The 14,944-nt window shown below is 40.6% G+C and overlaps 1 protein-coding gene across 2 annotated transcripts in view; it reads right to left on the minus strand.

The window, feature by feature from the left end:
- Nucleotides 1-2,125: 2,125 nt before the first annotated feature.
- LOC144115361 (inhibitor of nuclear factor kappa-B kinase subunit alpha-like) overlaps nucleotides 2,126-14,944 on the minus strand; it is a 55,549-nt gene continuing 42,730 nt past the window's right edge. For both annotated transcript variants that reach the window (XM_077649719.1, XM_077649720.1), the window contains 4 exons: nucleotides 13,268-13,370; nucleotides 10,009-10,156; nucleotides 7,332-7,483; nucleotides 2,126-4,687 (listed from right to left, as the gene is read on the minus strand). In XM_077649719.1, the coding sequence (XP_077505845.1) occupies nucleotides 4,618-4,687; nucleotides 7,332-7,483; nucleotides 10,009-10,156; nucleotides 13,268-13,370 (473 nt within the window). In that variant the 3' untranslated portion in view covers nucleotides 2,126-4,617. The remainder of the gene's footprint in view (nucleotides 4,688-7,331; nucleotides 7,484-10,008; nucleotides 10,157-13,267; nucleotides 13,371-14,944) is intronic.

A 14,944-nucleotide genomic window follows, 5' to 3' on the forward strand; every position in this document is an offset into this window, starting at 1 on the left:
ATGCGAAAACTCCTTACCCAAGTAAATTCTCCGATAAAGTGGTGAAAATCTGTGAGCAGAAGGCATATATGAAGCTTGGCGAGGTAGTGGGGCATTTTTCTAAAGTAGTGGAACGATGCTGCAAAGTGTACCTCTACACTGCTTAATGCAATGATCCTGTTGAGTCACCATGCTCCTGGCTTTCACACTTCGTTGATTCTCTTTTGACAGATTGTAGCTTCCAAGCCATGAAGTACATGTGGCGGACATAGACCCTTTACGGTTAAAACAGAATTTGACAAATATGGATTCGGTATACGTTTATCATCTTTTTTCAGTAACTGAAAGCTCCAACCCCGAGTCATACTCTAAAAATGCACAAGTTTTTTGGTAATGTTCACTAATTGTTCATCCTGACAAGAATTACTCTTTATGATAAAAGTTTGTTAATATACTTTTCATCAATTCACATAAGGCATCATAGGAAACTTTACTGTTTTACAATTCTATATCTTGTTTGGACAGTTTGTTTAAACTATGTTTAAACTTGACCGCACCGGCATGTAAACATCTATACTATCAGGTTGGAATGAAATGTGAATAGCTCTATGAACAGAACAGAACATTTTGACAATCTACTTTCAGCTAATGTATTAACTAGTGCGATTAATGCTTATGTGTAATGCAGCCAGCGAAGTATATATTTGTAAATCGGTTCCAAAGGATTGTGTTGGTGCACAGTAGAAAAAATACGGCATATGCTTGCTCACGTTTCAGTTTGGCCAGATAGTGCATGGGAAACTACTGTAAATCACTTAATCATTGAATGAATGGTCCAAGCCAAACAGTTAACACCAATAAACCTAAATGGTTTTCATTTCGGCGACTTACCTTTTTAGTTAACACTAGGACTCCACTCTTACTCGGTAATGATGAGACCGAAACTGCAAACACATTTAAGTCCCATGGCATTGTTTTTGACACATGGACGAGATGGAATAATTGCATAAACCATATCTTCAAAAATTTATCCATGTCAGTTGGTTTTTTTTCAAGATGTTGGCATGAATTTTCTTCTCGTCTGAAATTGATACTTTACCATACAATCCTACATTCCTGCCATCTCGTATTGGCAACATCTAGAACTAAGCTTAACAAATGATTAGTTATGCAAAAGAAAGCAATTTGGCTTGTTGCTGGAGCTGATTATATTGAGTGTGCACGAGGGTTTTTCCCTAATAGAGGTAGAGGCCTGTTGATTGCCTCTATGACAACAGTTAACTGTTGTTTTTTCTCCGCTTAGTCTCTGATTTTCTCGGTTCTCTTGCCAAACTAGCATCAAAACTGGAATACATTACGAGAGGCTCTGATAAAAAGGATCTTCTGTGCACTCCAATTATGCATTCATTGCAATTGCAGCAAGCAATGCAGTTTTTAAAATCACATGTACTTGAAAAATACCTGAAAAATTAAAGTAACATTTGTTCCCCTTATATTAAGGATTTAAAGTTTTATTTTCCTAATAGAGTTCAGCAGCCATTGCTCTGCGCTGACCTGCACTTTTTCTCGTGTAATTTTGTATTACCTTAACAGTTTACCTTGTGGTCATGTTCCGAGATTGATTGTGAGGCGGTTCCAGCAGGTTATTTTGTGGTGCGTTGCCTGTGTGTTCAGTCAAATGAATGATCATGCTGCCTCTGTACTAGCTACAACTCCCCCCCCCCCCCCCCCCCCCCCCCCACCCAACAAGGGTATCTTTGTTTGTAGGGCCCCAAATACTCTCGATGTGCTTAATTTCAGCTTTTTGTCTGGGTGCCCAACTCCACCACACGTGCTTGGCTACTGATCCGGAGTACCCGGGTTCGAACCCGAGCAAAGGCAGTGTTTCGATGGAGGTGAAACGCAAAGGCGCCCGTGTGATGTTCGCAGCTGGCAAGGGACAGGGTTAATTGGAGAGACATGGGAGAGGCCTTCGCCCTGCAGTGGGCGTAGTCAGGCTGATGATGATGATGAACTCCAAATGCACAAAGCATCAGCTAACCAGAAATGGAAAGTTTAGTAAATCACTGGAACACCATGTTGAATGTGGTTCTAGAACAGTGAAAATGACCACGTGCACCAAAAATCATCCACTCTATATGCACCATTGAGTTGAGTGCATTTATTGGCGCACAACCAAAAAAAGGAACAATGCTGAAAAGCAATAGTAGAGTTGCTTTTTAGCAAAAGAAAACATTTTTGCGTATGCAACAGCCCATCAGCATCTCTGTACAGGTTATAGCAAAATGGCATAAAACTACATGGCAGCACAGCACACACAGTGTTATTTTTGTGCAAGTCTTGCAAATACCTACATATTAGCATCTTTGTACAGGTTCTAAAGAAGTTGTATATATAGGACCAATGGCAACATAAAATAACTGCACATAAACAGAGGTAATGAATGCAGCTGAAAAAAACTGTCACAAACTCTAGACAAATACTGAAGAAACAAAAAGCCTTCTAATCAAAACATGGCCATTATGCACTCTTGTGGAGCTTGCTACTGAATTACATTAACATCTCCCTCACACAATAAGTGCTAAAGGCATAACATCACACATCTTCACAGTGCTGCTGACAATTGACACACACACAAAAAAACATCCAAAGAGTGGTGACAAAATGACTTCTCATTCCTTCCTTACACAAAAGCATCAAAAATTTGATTTTAGTTGAAAAACAATTTTGTTTGCACACTTGAACATAATAAATTGTACAGCAGCAACAGAACAAATAAAAAAAAAACAATACTGTGTGCACACCGGAAGATGATAAAATGTACAGCAGCAATAAAACAAAGTTCCGTGGCAGGCAGAGCAGTCCTCAGACATCAAAGTAGGTTGTGCAACCTCTGCCTGCTCATGCTAATTAACCACATGCATCAGTGCCTCACAAGTGAGTGCTTGAGTACCACATCAGGCTTTTTTATGCTCCAAGTGCTTGGCTGACTGAAACCCAGGCATTTTACATAATGCTTAAAAAGCTTTCATGGCCCTATTGTGTAGTGTGAGAAACATGAGCCATGCACTATGGTGTGCCAAAAGTAAAAGGCCTATAAATCAGGCTGGTTGCACTACACAGTAATAGGCAGACCCCAGTGTGCAAATTTGATGTCCAGACAGCATCAAATACAAGTTTCTTTCGATCACTAACTGCGCTGCTTCCTTCATGAAATACCTTCATGCTGAGAAGTGATACCGAAAACCCAAAAGTGCTGCAGACACAGTACACACTACTATACTCCATTTCATACATAGCAGTCAATGCTGCCAAAGTTAGCACGCCCATTCGCGCAGGCTAAGTCTGCGCCCAAAAAGTAGTTCGCCATACAACCAAAGTGAACACAGGCATATTACTTTTCAGCAAATCTCAAGTACCATAACTGGCAACCTCCTCCACTTCGTGTTACCTCTTGCCACATTTTCGTATTGAGACTCATCTAGACTGAAAAGTAAGAATGACATTTGGTGCTATGATATGTGGTTGGTGGGGTGAATCGCTCTTACTTCATCAGCACCTAAAAAGTAGTTCACTCTGTGAGAATTATAGCCAGAGGGCCTGAACTTGAGTGCCTCACTGCTTTGACCAATAATTCCAGAGCTAGCACTTTGTTTTATACCGCTCTTTGTTTTCCTCTAAACACTCACTGAGGCTTTGAGAAGAACGAACGATAGGTGGCTGATTAATATGCTTTCAAGGATGCACTACCCCGCAACTTCTGCATTCTTGCCTGCCATGTATGAAACTGAGTATAGTGCCTAGTGCACACAACACCTACTCCAATGACAAAAGTGACACACAACTGGTGCCTTGGCCTAGAAAAATAGCAGCAGCAGTTCACAAGAATGGCTAACAACAAAAGGTGGTCTTGCTTAAAGGGGCTCTGAAACGCCTTCCGAGGAGAGCACATTAACTCACTTAATCACTGCACTTTGTTGCCATGAAAACCGGAGCCAAATAATACTCTTCTACACGCAGCAGACGACCCACAATCGCACGTCAAAGTTGGAGAGCCCTTCCCTGCGACCTTTTCATGCTCGCACCCTCCTCCGTCCCCCGCATCTGCGTAGACAAGGTGAGAGGTGGCAGCTACCGTGGCCGCGGCCAATGAGCCGCTTAGCTCCGGCGGGTCGGGAAGCTCCGCTCCCAGAGGGGGGGTCGGCGAAGGAGCGCCTACCTTCCAGCGTGCAGAAAGTGACGAGAGGAGAGGGAAAGGTGCGAAGACGCTGAAATTCAAATTTTAACTACAGATAACTCAGCTTCTACAAAGTGCATTTAAAAAATCCTTGCTGGACACTATTCGTGAAGCGGCGTGCTTCAATATCCCAGGCGTGCCGCAACTTTATTAGAGCCCCCTTCACAGCCCCTTTAAGCACAGCCTCAACGATAGTTGCTACAGCAGTTTCTATTCAAATAATTAGAGTCAGTCTCAGATTCAGACAACTGTTCTGACTGAATGCATGACAAGCAGCTTGACGTTTAATGGCACTTGGGAAATATCTACGCAAAGGCCTATGCAAAGGCAAGCCACAGTGACCGAAAAGAGGAAGGCAGATGGGACTCCAAGCACAGGGAGGAGATGCAGATGTTCCCTTTTCATTTTGTGGTCATGCTCTTCAATAGCTCATTACATTCCTTCTCCAGCTTGGCAATGTTTGCATCAGCCCTGCAGAAGAAAATTCATTATCAAATGCACAGTTGTACAAAGTAAAATCCATGTATGAAATTGCAGTACACCAAAGCTTTTGATTCAGGCTCTAAACTCGGAGACCATTGTGCTGTGAAAGTGCTTAACAGAGCGGAAATTAGCGAAGCACAAAGAGAAAAATAAACGCATGAAACTCATGCACTTGCCGATTCTGTCCTTGTGGTTTTGTCATTCCTGCATTACACTTTTTCAAAATGTCGCACCAACTCGCCCAGACCTACATTGTGTTGTATACAGTGCTGAACCAGTACACTCCCAAGATGGAGACGCAACATAAGAAAAGTTAAAAGAAAGTGAAAAGTCCAACAGCAAACTGCGTCAGAGGCAAGCTGTGGTGGCTAACACACCGTCAAATTTGTCATGAGGCTTGCACCACAAGACTGGTACAAATGGGTTACTACTATCACAGCTCATCGGTCTTCTTGACATGACATACCAAGGTCGTGCGAAATGCATGTATAGAAAATCAGCCACACACAGCAACAGACTAGCACGAAGAGTAAGAATGCACTGCCTGAAGCTCCCTTTTATTAATGTGAAAGCATTAGATGGCTCAGTTCAAAGTTATTTGTCCACAAAATGAGTTCACCATAAATGGTACTGATTATAGAATAAAAAAAAGAACAGAAAATTGGGATCTAAGTGGGAACCGAACCCAGGCCGCCAGTGTGTGGAACAGGAACACTGCCACTCTGCCACGACACTTCCACTTTTTAAGTTGAATAAAGGCGCGTCTAGTGAATGCACAGTTCTTAAAAACGCATCTTTGGGATATTTACTGAAACTTATATGAGTAATTATGAGCATGTTATTTACAGATGTTGCACTGAAGTGAGTACCAAATTTCCTTCGTCTCCAGTAAATTTCCTCCGTGCTTGGAGTGCAGTCATAGCGCCATCAAGCAGTATCTGCTGAAAACCCCCCCTAGCAATGTACGGCAATGGCCCAGCAGATGGCGGACTGCACACAGCTTTCGCATTTCCGCACGTAAGGAGACTTAAATGCACCTCATAATTTTACAACATGCAGTACAACCTAAGCACACAACATTTGTTTGTTGAATAAGCGTCACAGAATTAATTAAAAAAATCTATGGCACATAATTGCCATCTATTAAGTTATATTATATGGTCATGTACAGATTTAATGCAATGGTAACTGTTTTTCATTTTGATTCCTTAAAAGATTACTATAGACACCAAATTTCTGCTTGCGTTTTCTTCTTTAAAATCATGCGTTAGCATGCATGGATTACCCTGTGGTATTTCCCTGCGACTGCTGAATAATTTATAATTGAATTCCTTCTTGATGCTGTTTCGGTTTCAACAACTGAACGATGGTTGTGATGCATAAGGAAAGTTTAGGCCACATGAGGTATGAAATTTCATTTTAATCACTGATACATAGTTTTAATTCACTAAAGCGCTTAAGCCAGCCTGCTTCAGGAGTTGGAATAACAAAAAAACAACGTATCAGCATTTACGCTGCAGTTTTTTTTCACGCCTCATGTGACCTAAACACTTCTTATGCATCACAGACATTGTTCAGTTTATGAAACCGACACTGAAACAGCATGAAGGAAGAAATTAAAATATAATATAAATTATTTAAAGGTTGTAGGCAAATACCACCTGGTGGTCCATCTATTCTAACATCTTACGGACCATTACAAAGAAAAAATGCAACTAAAATGAGGTGTCTACAGTCCTTCAACTAATCTGCATATATTTTCATTATTTGGTCAGGAGATACGCTGGTACTGAAAATTTACAGCCAGCCATTCTATAATGATGGCACAGTTTTTCAAAACAAGCACGATTTCAAGTATTTGCCAGGAAATCAGTCTCAGGTTTGGCTGAATTATGCATCCCAATGTTTGAATTGGGTTCCATGGCCTCAGCACCCCTTGATATCAATGGCAGGCATGAGAACGATTGTACTTCACAATGGTATGGCGTGAAAAACATGTGGCAGCTGGTAGCAATAGTGCTTTCTCTGTCCACATGTGAAAACAAAAAGCTATCTCAGTATTTCAGCTGCCCGTACCTTGAACCAATAATGTAATGTTACCAACAATTTTTTTTTTCGTTGGCAGGCAGTAATATATAATTGTCACAACTGTCAGGGTTGCATGTTGGCTAAGGATCTTATCACATTCATCCCCAACAAACAGCTTTTGTTCACACATATGCCACTGAAGCAGTCACTGATGAATACCTCACACTACATCTCAGAAGAGATGCATGTATGCATAGTGCAGCATGAAAGCAATTAAAGGCCGACTAAAATGTTATTTTGCTTTCTTCAGGAAGTTTGTGATTCAGCCCATTGTATAACTGCATAGCTCTTTGTGAGCAATTACTATATTACAACAATGCCTTCAACAATGCCAGTGCAAACAAAAGGCACTCTGAAAGCATACTACCAACACCATAAGAAAGAAAAATCACTGCATCTGGCTGGTAATAAACATATGTTAGTATGTTTGCAAAAGGTCCAAAAAGCAAGTGTGGTTCTTGCGTAAGTTTTTATGGCATAAGCACAATAATAACGTGGTTATGCTTTGCACTTAGTGGCAGTGACAAAATGAAACATGACTTACAATTCACATGCAGCGTCAGCTTCGTTACACTGCTCTCTGCTCTCTTTTACCTGCTCATCCATTTGCTGGCATAAAGAAAGCCAAGACAAAGACTCCCCAGCAGGGACTGCCACTTGGTTCTGTGCAGATGATGCAACTGGCAGTGAACGCTTCTGCAAAAGACCCATTAAAAATGTATTAAGCACAGACCCATTAAAAATGTATTAAGCACACCCGGAACAACTGGTAAACGCACAAGTATCCAAGTTTCCACAATGTTAGCATTGAAGCTTTCAGTTCCTTTGAAATGGAGCAGAGCACAACATGCTAAAAATAAGAACAAACAATGACAAATACATGAAGGTAAAAAGCAAACAAATAATTACACACTAAAATACACAAAACACTTGGATCTGCTAGCTCAACATCAGGGTTGGATGTAGAAGTTGGGGAAATGGGCCTCTTCCTGCACTATTAGCAAAATTTATACAGTGACAGCAACATTGAATTTAGCCTACTTCATATTTCAGCCCTTTACAAAAATACTGCACAGCAATTTTATTTCTGCCACAATACTCTTGACCAGTCTGGTAGTAGTTCACAATGCTATCTAGCCCTTAACAGTTCTGGGCTAAATTCTTTTACTGGTTATTCGTGCCAGCACAGCCTCAGTATATCCTCAATTATTTAAGATGGTGAATATAACCTTGAAAACTCTACAGCACAACAGCACATTTCTTAAGAAACAAACACAAGAAAATATGCCACTAACCCAAAACAGTCAGTGGCATAGTGCTATTGAGTACAATACACATAAAACTTCTTTTCTAGAAGTCTGCCAAGTATCCTTAGCTGTTTTGCCTGAAATTTTGTTAACTTTAGTGCTATTTACACACAAGTGCTCAAATCTGATGCAAATGCTCAGAACAAGGAACAAAATTCTTGGTCACAAGTCTCTGGGCTAATGGCACTAGGTAATCTCAGAAATCATGTCTTCGACAGACGTACAGCTACATTCAATATGACTTGCAACATGATGGAAATGCAACTACAGTAGATGTACGTTCAAACAGTGCACACAGACGAGGACGGACAGTGAAGAAGACGAACACAGCGCTGTCTACCTATCTGTCCTCACCTGTGTGCGCTGTTTGAACCTACGACAAGGAATACCAACTAGCCTAACAATAGACTGTTCTGCAGTACTAGTTGCTTTACAAACAGGATACTGTATAGCACACAGCAACAAGCATGTGAGGATGTTGCAGGAAACCCCGCTTGTTTGATTGGTAGCAAAAAGCTTATCTTTTCAGTACTTGCACGGCCAGCAATGTTTTATGAAGTGTGCTCCAACCACACAATCTTTTGTTGCAGGCCTTAGCCCAAGAGTACATGTGATAATTTGACTGCAGGTGAATTGGGCGATTCTTCAATCTCACCCACGGCCACTAAGAGGCAAAAAACCTAACTTCAGCGATATTTGACACCTGCTTGCTAAAACTTCAAAACTGCGCAGTTTAACCATCATTATCCCTGCAACCGCTTCCTTGCTAGTTCAGTTTCCAACCAATCAAGCCCTTTTTTCATTCTGTACTCTAACTTCCCAAGGAAAGGCACAAATCCCAGAGCAAAATTCGAAGCAGCCACGGTGGTATCAATAAAAGCTCTCATTTAGACATTACTGCCAAGCAATGCCACTAAATCTTATACTGAGTCTATCATGCCACAGCAGATTTTGTGACACAAATTCCAGATTTTTTTTCTTTGAGATGGTGCTTGAAACATTGGTATGCATATATCACCTAGTGGAATTCGCCTGCACCCACTAAATAGTAAATACTAATCTATAATTAAATTTTTTTCTCTGACATTGCTTCACTTTCAGTTTAAACCATTGAATGGTGGGCATGACATCACAGGCAACTTCAGACAATACTGAGGTCACATGAGGCATACGAAAACTGATAGAATCGCCTCATTTGCCATTTTTATTCTCTCCAGCTCTTATGCCAGCCAGCCTCAAGATCCAGAATGGCAACAAATGACATTACATCACAACTTTTTGTATGCCTCGCGTAATCTCAGTGTTGCCTCAACTTGTCTGCAATGCTATAGCCGCCGTTTGGCTGTTGAAACTATGGCCAAACAACATAAGAGAAAAAAATTTAATTACGAATTATTTACTGGGCTAAGGCAAATTCCATTTGGGAATACATGTTTATCCAAGTCTTGCCCATCATTAAGAAATGAATACACAACCAAGACTTGGTGTCCCTACTCCTTTAATTAAGCATTTGACAAGTCTAGCAACCACACTTGCTCAAATGCACAAACTTGAAAACACAATGCTTTCACAAAATATTTAAACATGACACCACGTGTCACTCAGGCAAAGCTTTTGCAAAGAAAATAACATAAAAATAAAAAAACATGGCGTATTTCACATGGACAAAAGCAGTGCAGTGTTATTTGCAGCTGCATAATTTATAACCGAGGGTGTTTCTTGCCTTCTACCTAGTTAACTAAGTCACATGGAACACTCTGCACAACTGCCAATACTGATAAACCTTCTGGCAAAAATAACTTTTACAAAACAAATCAAGATCCCCATGACACTGTTGCACAATGTCATATAGGCACAAATAGGCAAAGAATGTCCAGACTAGAACATATGAGAAAGTCCAAGATATATGCTCACAGTCTCCATATGAAGCAGATTCCAGATAGACTGCTGGCGTTGCTCTTGCTCAACAGACAAGGCTCGGCTGATGGACACTATCTTGTCAGACAGCTTGCCAACAGAATGATGCAGGCTACCAAGCTCATGAAAAGCCCACAGCATGCTCCTGGAAATCAAACGGATAGACATTCACAAATGTTCTCCGAAATGAGGTCAGGACAGGCTATTTACTTAACTGTTCTATGCTGCATGTGCAAACACTGCAAGCAAGCTACCGAAATAGGTGTGTGCAACAAAGAATTTGGGTACAACAAATTTTTTGTTGCATAAGCCAAACCCTAACATAAAAAACACAAATTAGGGGTTATTGGCTGTATCGAACTGCTCCTAAACATTTTTAACAAACACATGCAGTTCTTACTCTATATATGCAACATGGTTTGCCATAGAACTGATACATTAAACTGCCGAGCACCAAGCTGTACCTGCTCTGACGGTAAGCAGCAGGTTTTTTCCTCACTACACGAGTGAGTGGCGGCAGTTCGGCAAGCTTTCGCACCATGGTTCGGGCTTTATCTCGCATTAGCCAGCAGCGCCACGGAAGATATAGCAGTGTGAACATTTCGTAGCCAGGTGGTCGCACCCTTCGGTGCCTCTCGCACCCACCGATAGTACCCCAGAACCAGTGGCATGTCGGCTGTAGCCTTCCAGTCGCCATCCTGTGCTCATGTCGACTGTCACAGTGATAGTTTTTGTTCTGGCATACCACTTTTCATATGACACTGCTATAATGCAGGAAAGCCACCACAGCTGGCATTCGACCTGCCGTCGCCGTGCGATGGCAGAGCTGTGTGGGGAAGCCAACCTAACTGGTGTTTGGTGCTCAGTTTTTTGAGGCTTTCACAATCGCTAGGAATGGCTTTGAAATGGCAGTCACACTTTGAAAAAGGTCTGTCCCAGTTGATGTACTTTCACTGATTAAATTGTGCTTTTCCTGCACGAGTTTTTGGTGAAATTTTACATTGTAAATTTCGGCTATATTGAACTATTTAACAATTTTTTTACCTGTTCGCTATAACAAGGTTTGGCTGTTTTACTCTACTGTGCTCTTAACGTTACCGCAGCAATATGGCTTTAAAAATTTGATTATAACAGGGCCATTTTTCTGTGTGAGCTGTCAGAAACAAGAAAGTGCACAAAAATAAAAAAGGACTACTTCATGAGACCATCCATTTCACATCCCCAAAACCCACAGAAATGACTTTGCAATAAGGCATGAGATTATGCCTGTTGGCATGCAAGAGCAAGCAAGTAAGAAAGCAAGTGCAAAAAAATACTGTGTACTGTCACCCCATCAGCTTATCTCGTCCCTGCCCTACTAAAAAGTAGCTGTTTATCACTAAAAAAAAAAGGTGGTTTCATTGAGAGTAGTTTAACTTCAAGCTAGGGAACATGCAAACATTCTTGCAAGGCTTTTCAAGTTTAGCTGCAGGAAAATTATCTTAGACACAAAAGGTGAATAGCATACGTAACATGCATACTCCGTTTCAAACATCATGTGCAACGCTGTCAAAGCTAGCGCTCTTGTTTGCGCTGCGTGCATCCGCGACCAAAAACTAGTGCGCTATTTGTGGTGAGCGTAACATAGTAAATGCTTTGCTTGTAGGCTTAGAACATGACACATTTGTCATGAGCTTGATTAAATGCACTGTTATTGTTGAGAACAAACTGTCGCTTTCTCGTGCCATAAAGCACTCGGGTACAGAACAAGTTTGGAGTAACACGCCTCCCTTTACTTTCCCGTCCGAACTACTTCCGTACCTTTCACAGCGTTGCACCTGATGTATGAAACGGAGTATAGTGAGTATGAATAATTAGTGTGCATGGTAGCACCAAATAAGTAGCATGACCTGCAGTACTAAGTTTGTGTGCATCCCAAAGAAACACCGTTGAATGGCATATATTTGTCTTTGAATACCCCCCCCCCCCCGCCACTTCCACCGTAGTGCCCTTGGTGCATTCTAATGTGGAATAAATGTGGTTTCATACATTCATTCATTCGCCTTTATAAGACCTAGTGATATTTGTTATACTGGCCAGTTTTGCTTAAATTTCAGAATTCTTGTTTGGGCAAGTTGCTTACGTTTTACACAATACCGCTACGCTTTGCTTAATTTGTGCAATAACATGTCAAATTCATAAAATTAATATGACCATGCTTATTTGTGGTTCTCATCCTGTCTGTTTTGTGCACAACGTGACTATAAGCATTACTAATGTTCAAGCAAAAAAACTAGTGTTAAAAGTAAGAGGGCTAAAAGACAGCATTACTGCAGCAAATACTTCGTCAAGGGGCTGCCATGTGTGTTCTCCCACGTTTTCCCACCATTTATTTATCCATGGTTAGTACAATACATCCTTTACAAAGTAGAAACATTTCTTTACGCCTATGCTTGCATGAGTTTTATAAGTCTGTTCACAGAAGAAAAAGCACAACATAGAAAACGAAATGGTGCTAACAACAGTCTCAGAAGACGCTGGTATATTCAGCCAGTCTCAAGCTTTAAATTTAAACGAGAGGCCTTCCAGCTCCAAAACTCTCAGAATATGTAGGACAATGTTGAAGACTGGTTATCAGGAATTGAAAGGCGCAGTAACCCTCTTACTAATTGGTGAACATATCAACTGTGTCTTGAGGGAAGGGAGGAAGGTGGGAGTGAAAGAAGAAAAAGAAATAGAGGTGCTGTAGTGGAGGGCTCCGGAATAATTTCGACCACCTGGGGATCTTTTAACGTGCACTGACATCGCACAGCACACGGGCACTTTTTGCATTTCACCTCCTTTGAAATGCGACTGCCGTGACCGGGTAGAAGAATAAATCAGAATAATGTTTATTCTTAGGAGTGAGTCTAAGCCTATTATACAACTCATAGTGCTGTGTCTACTAGGTTGAACTAAAGCAAGCACCATACCCTTAAAAAACAAGCATTCAAATTGATGTTATTTAAACTGATTTTTGACATTTAGCCAATGGTAAAAATTTGCAGTCTGACAAGAGTTTCGCCAACACAAAATGTACCACTTAAAAAAAAGCAAATGTTACAACCAAACATTCTATGTAGCAGGTTTCTTCAGAATAAAGATAGCTCAATTTAGTTAATCATTTTTGCGAAGTCAATCAGGTACATTTGTGACTTGCGGGTACAGAATTGCACAACACAACCTGATGAGAAGTTGCCCTTCATGGGTAACATTAATATGCTCTCATGCGGCAAACCTCATATAAGGGCTGACATGCTTCAGGACACGTTCTTGTTCTTGGTCGAGTTCTCGTATAGTTCCACACATATCCATGCAGGTTTTGGACACGCTGTCATAATCTGCAATAAAAGCAGCCATCACAGGATCATGTGAATCATATGTTTTAGGGCCAGTTTTACAATGTGTTCTTCAATGTGACCTAAGGGCTTAATGACATAGCTGAACCGCTGGATAGGCAATGACTACTAATGTCTTGTCAGGCACAAGAGCTGGAATTAGCGAGGCAATCAGAGATGCACACTATGTTTTATGATTGAAAAGTAAAGAGCATGGAAACATTGCAACACACTGTCACATTCAAGTGTTTCCCTCAATAATAATAGCAGAACTCCAAATTCAGAGTTTTTTGTTTTAAAATATATCGATCGAAAGTTTCTACACAAGACTAAAGGCACTGAAGTAATGCAGGTGTCACTACCATTCTATCAGTTTTGATACTGGCAGGTAGCAAATTATATATCCTGCATAAAAAAAAAAAAGACTAATCAATATAATAGACCGGAAGAACCAAGCAGAACATGAAGCAGTCCAGAAATTCCTTTCTGCAAAGTAAGTAGCAGGAATAAAAGGCAAGAAAATGTTTCATTCAATATTGTACCTCCAAGTATTTATTGAGCAAAATGCAGAAATCAAGGCCTGTCACTATGTTGAACTCTGATGAACACTCCAACAATGCCAACACAAGGGAAATGGTTTATTTTGGTCTTTCACCATTCTGTGTTGTATGATAGTGACCCTTCCAAAAAGTTATGCACGGTACCCCTGCCTTTCTCTGTAGGCTTCATTTCTCAAGGGGAGAGAAGAGGAATAGGACAAAAAGGTATTGTCACCCCATTTCTACTTGCTGCACAAACACAAGATACCATGACTGCGAGCACCAGGAAAGGTTTTGAGGAGCAAGTTTTGAAGCAGAGCAAGACACAATGTGTCTTCGTGTGCCTGTTCATCCATGCATGTTGCTTGTAAACATAGCTCTCACATTGTCCTTCAGAAATGACCTTACTACCTCAAATATAAACACACTTTCATAGCATGCCACCACAGAGGACTATACACAAGAGGCTAGATTTGTAAGCACTCGAAAAAGTGCTTTGAAACAAAAAAATATGTGCCTAAAACTTTATGAGAAGTAATAACAGGGCCAAGAATACTACTAAAAATTATCTAATTGCATGCAGAAACATGCACTTCCTGCACATTCTCAATGGAAACACTGGCACAGGGATGCAATGTGTTGTGAAAAAGGCATCAAGGCTGTAAGAAACCACTGTGATCAGTTCTGCCACCAGCTGGGCACACACAAATGAAGATACCGCTGGCCATTTATTTATCTCATTTAAGCAGATATTTGTGTTAGAACATAAATATCTGCTTAAATGATAATAATATCATTAATACCATAATATCAATGGCATAAATATCATTGCACAACTGTGAAATTGATGTGTAACGGCCTTTAACATCCCTTGAAAGAGGGTGTGGCTTTCAGCAAAAATTTTTTATTTCTTGATGGATTTGCTTGAAAATATTAGAAACAATTTTATGACCGCTCACACAAAATTTCACTGTTACAAATCTCCAGAAAATTGTTTTCTAATATCTATTTTTCCTCCAAATCTTGTGAAAAGGCTGC

Source organism: Amblyomma americanum, chromosome 1, assembly GCF_052857255.1.
Source record: "Amblyomma americanum isolate KBUSLIRL-KWMA chromosome 1, ASM5285725v1, whole genome shotgun sequence".
NCBI lineage: Eukaryota > Metazoa > Arthropoda > Arachnida > Ixodida > Ixodidae > Amblyomma > Amblyomma americanum.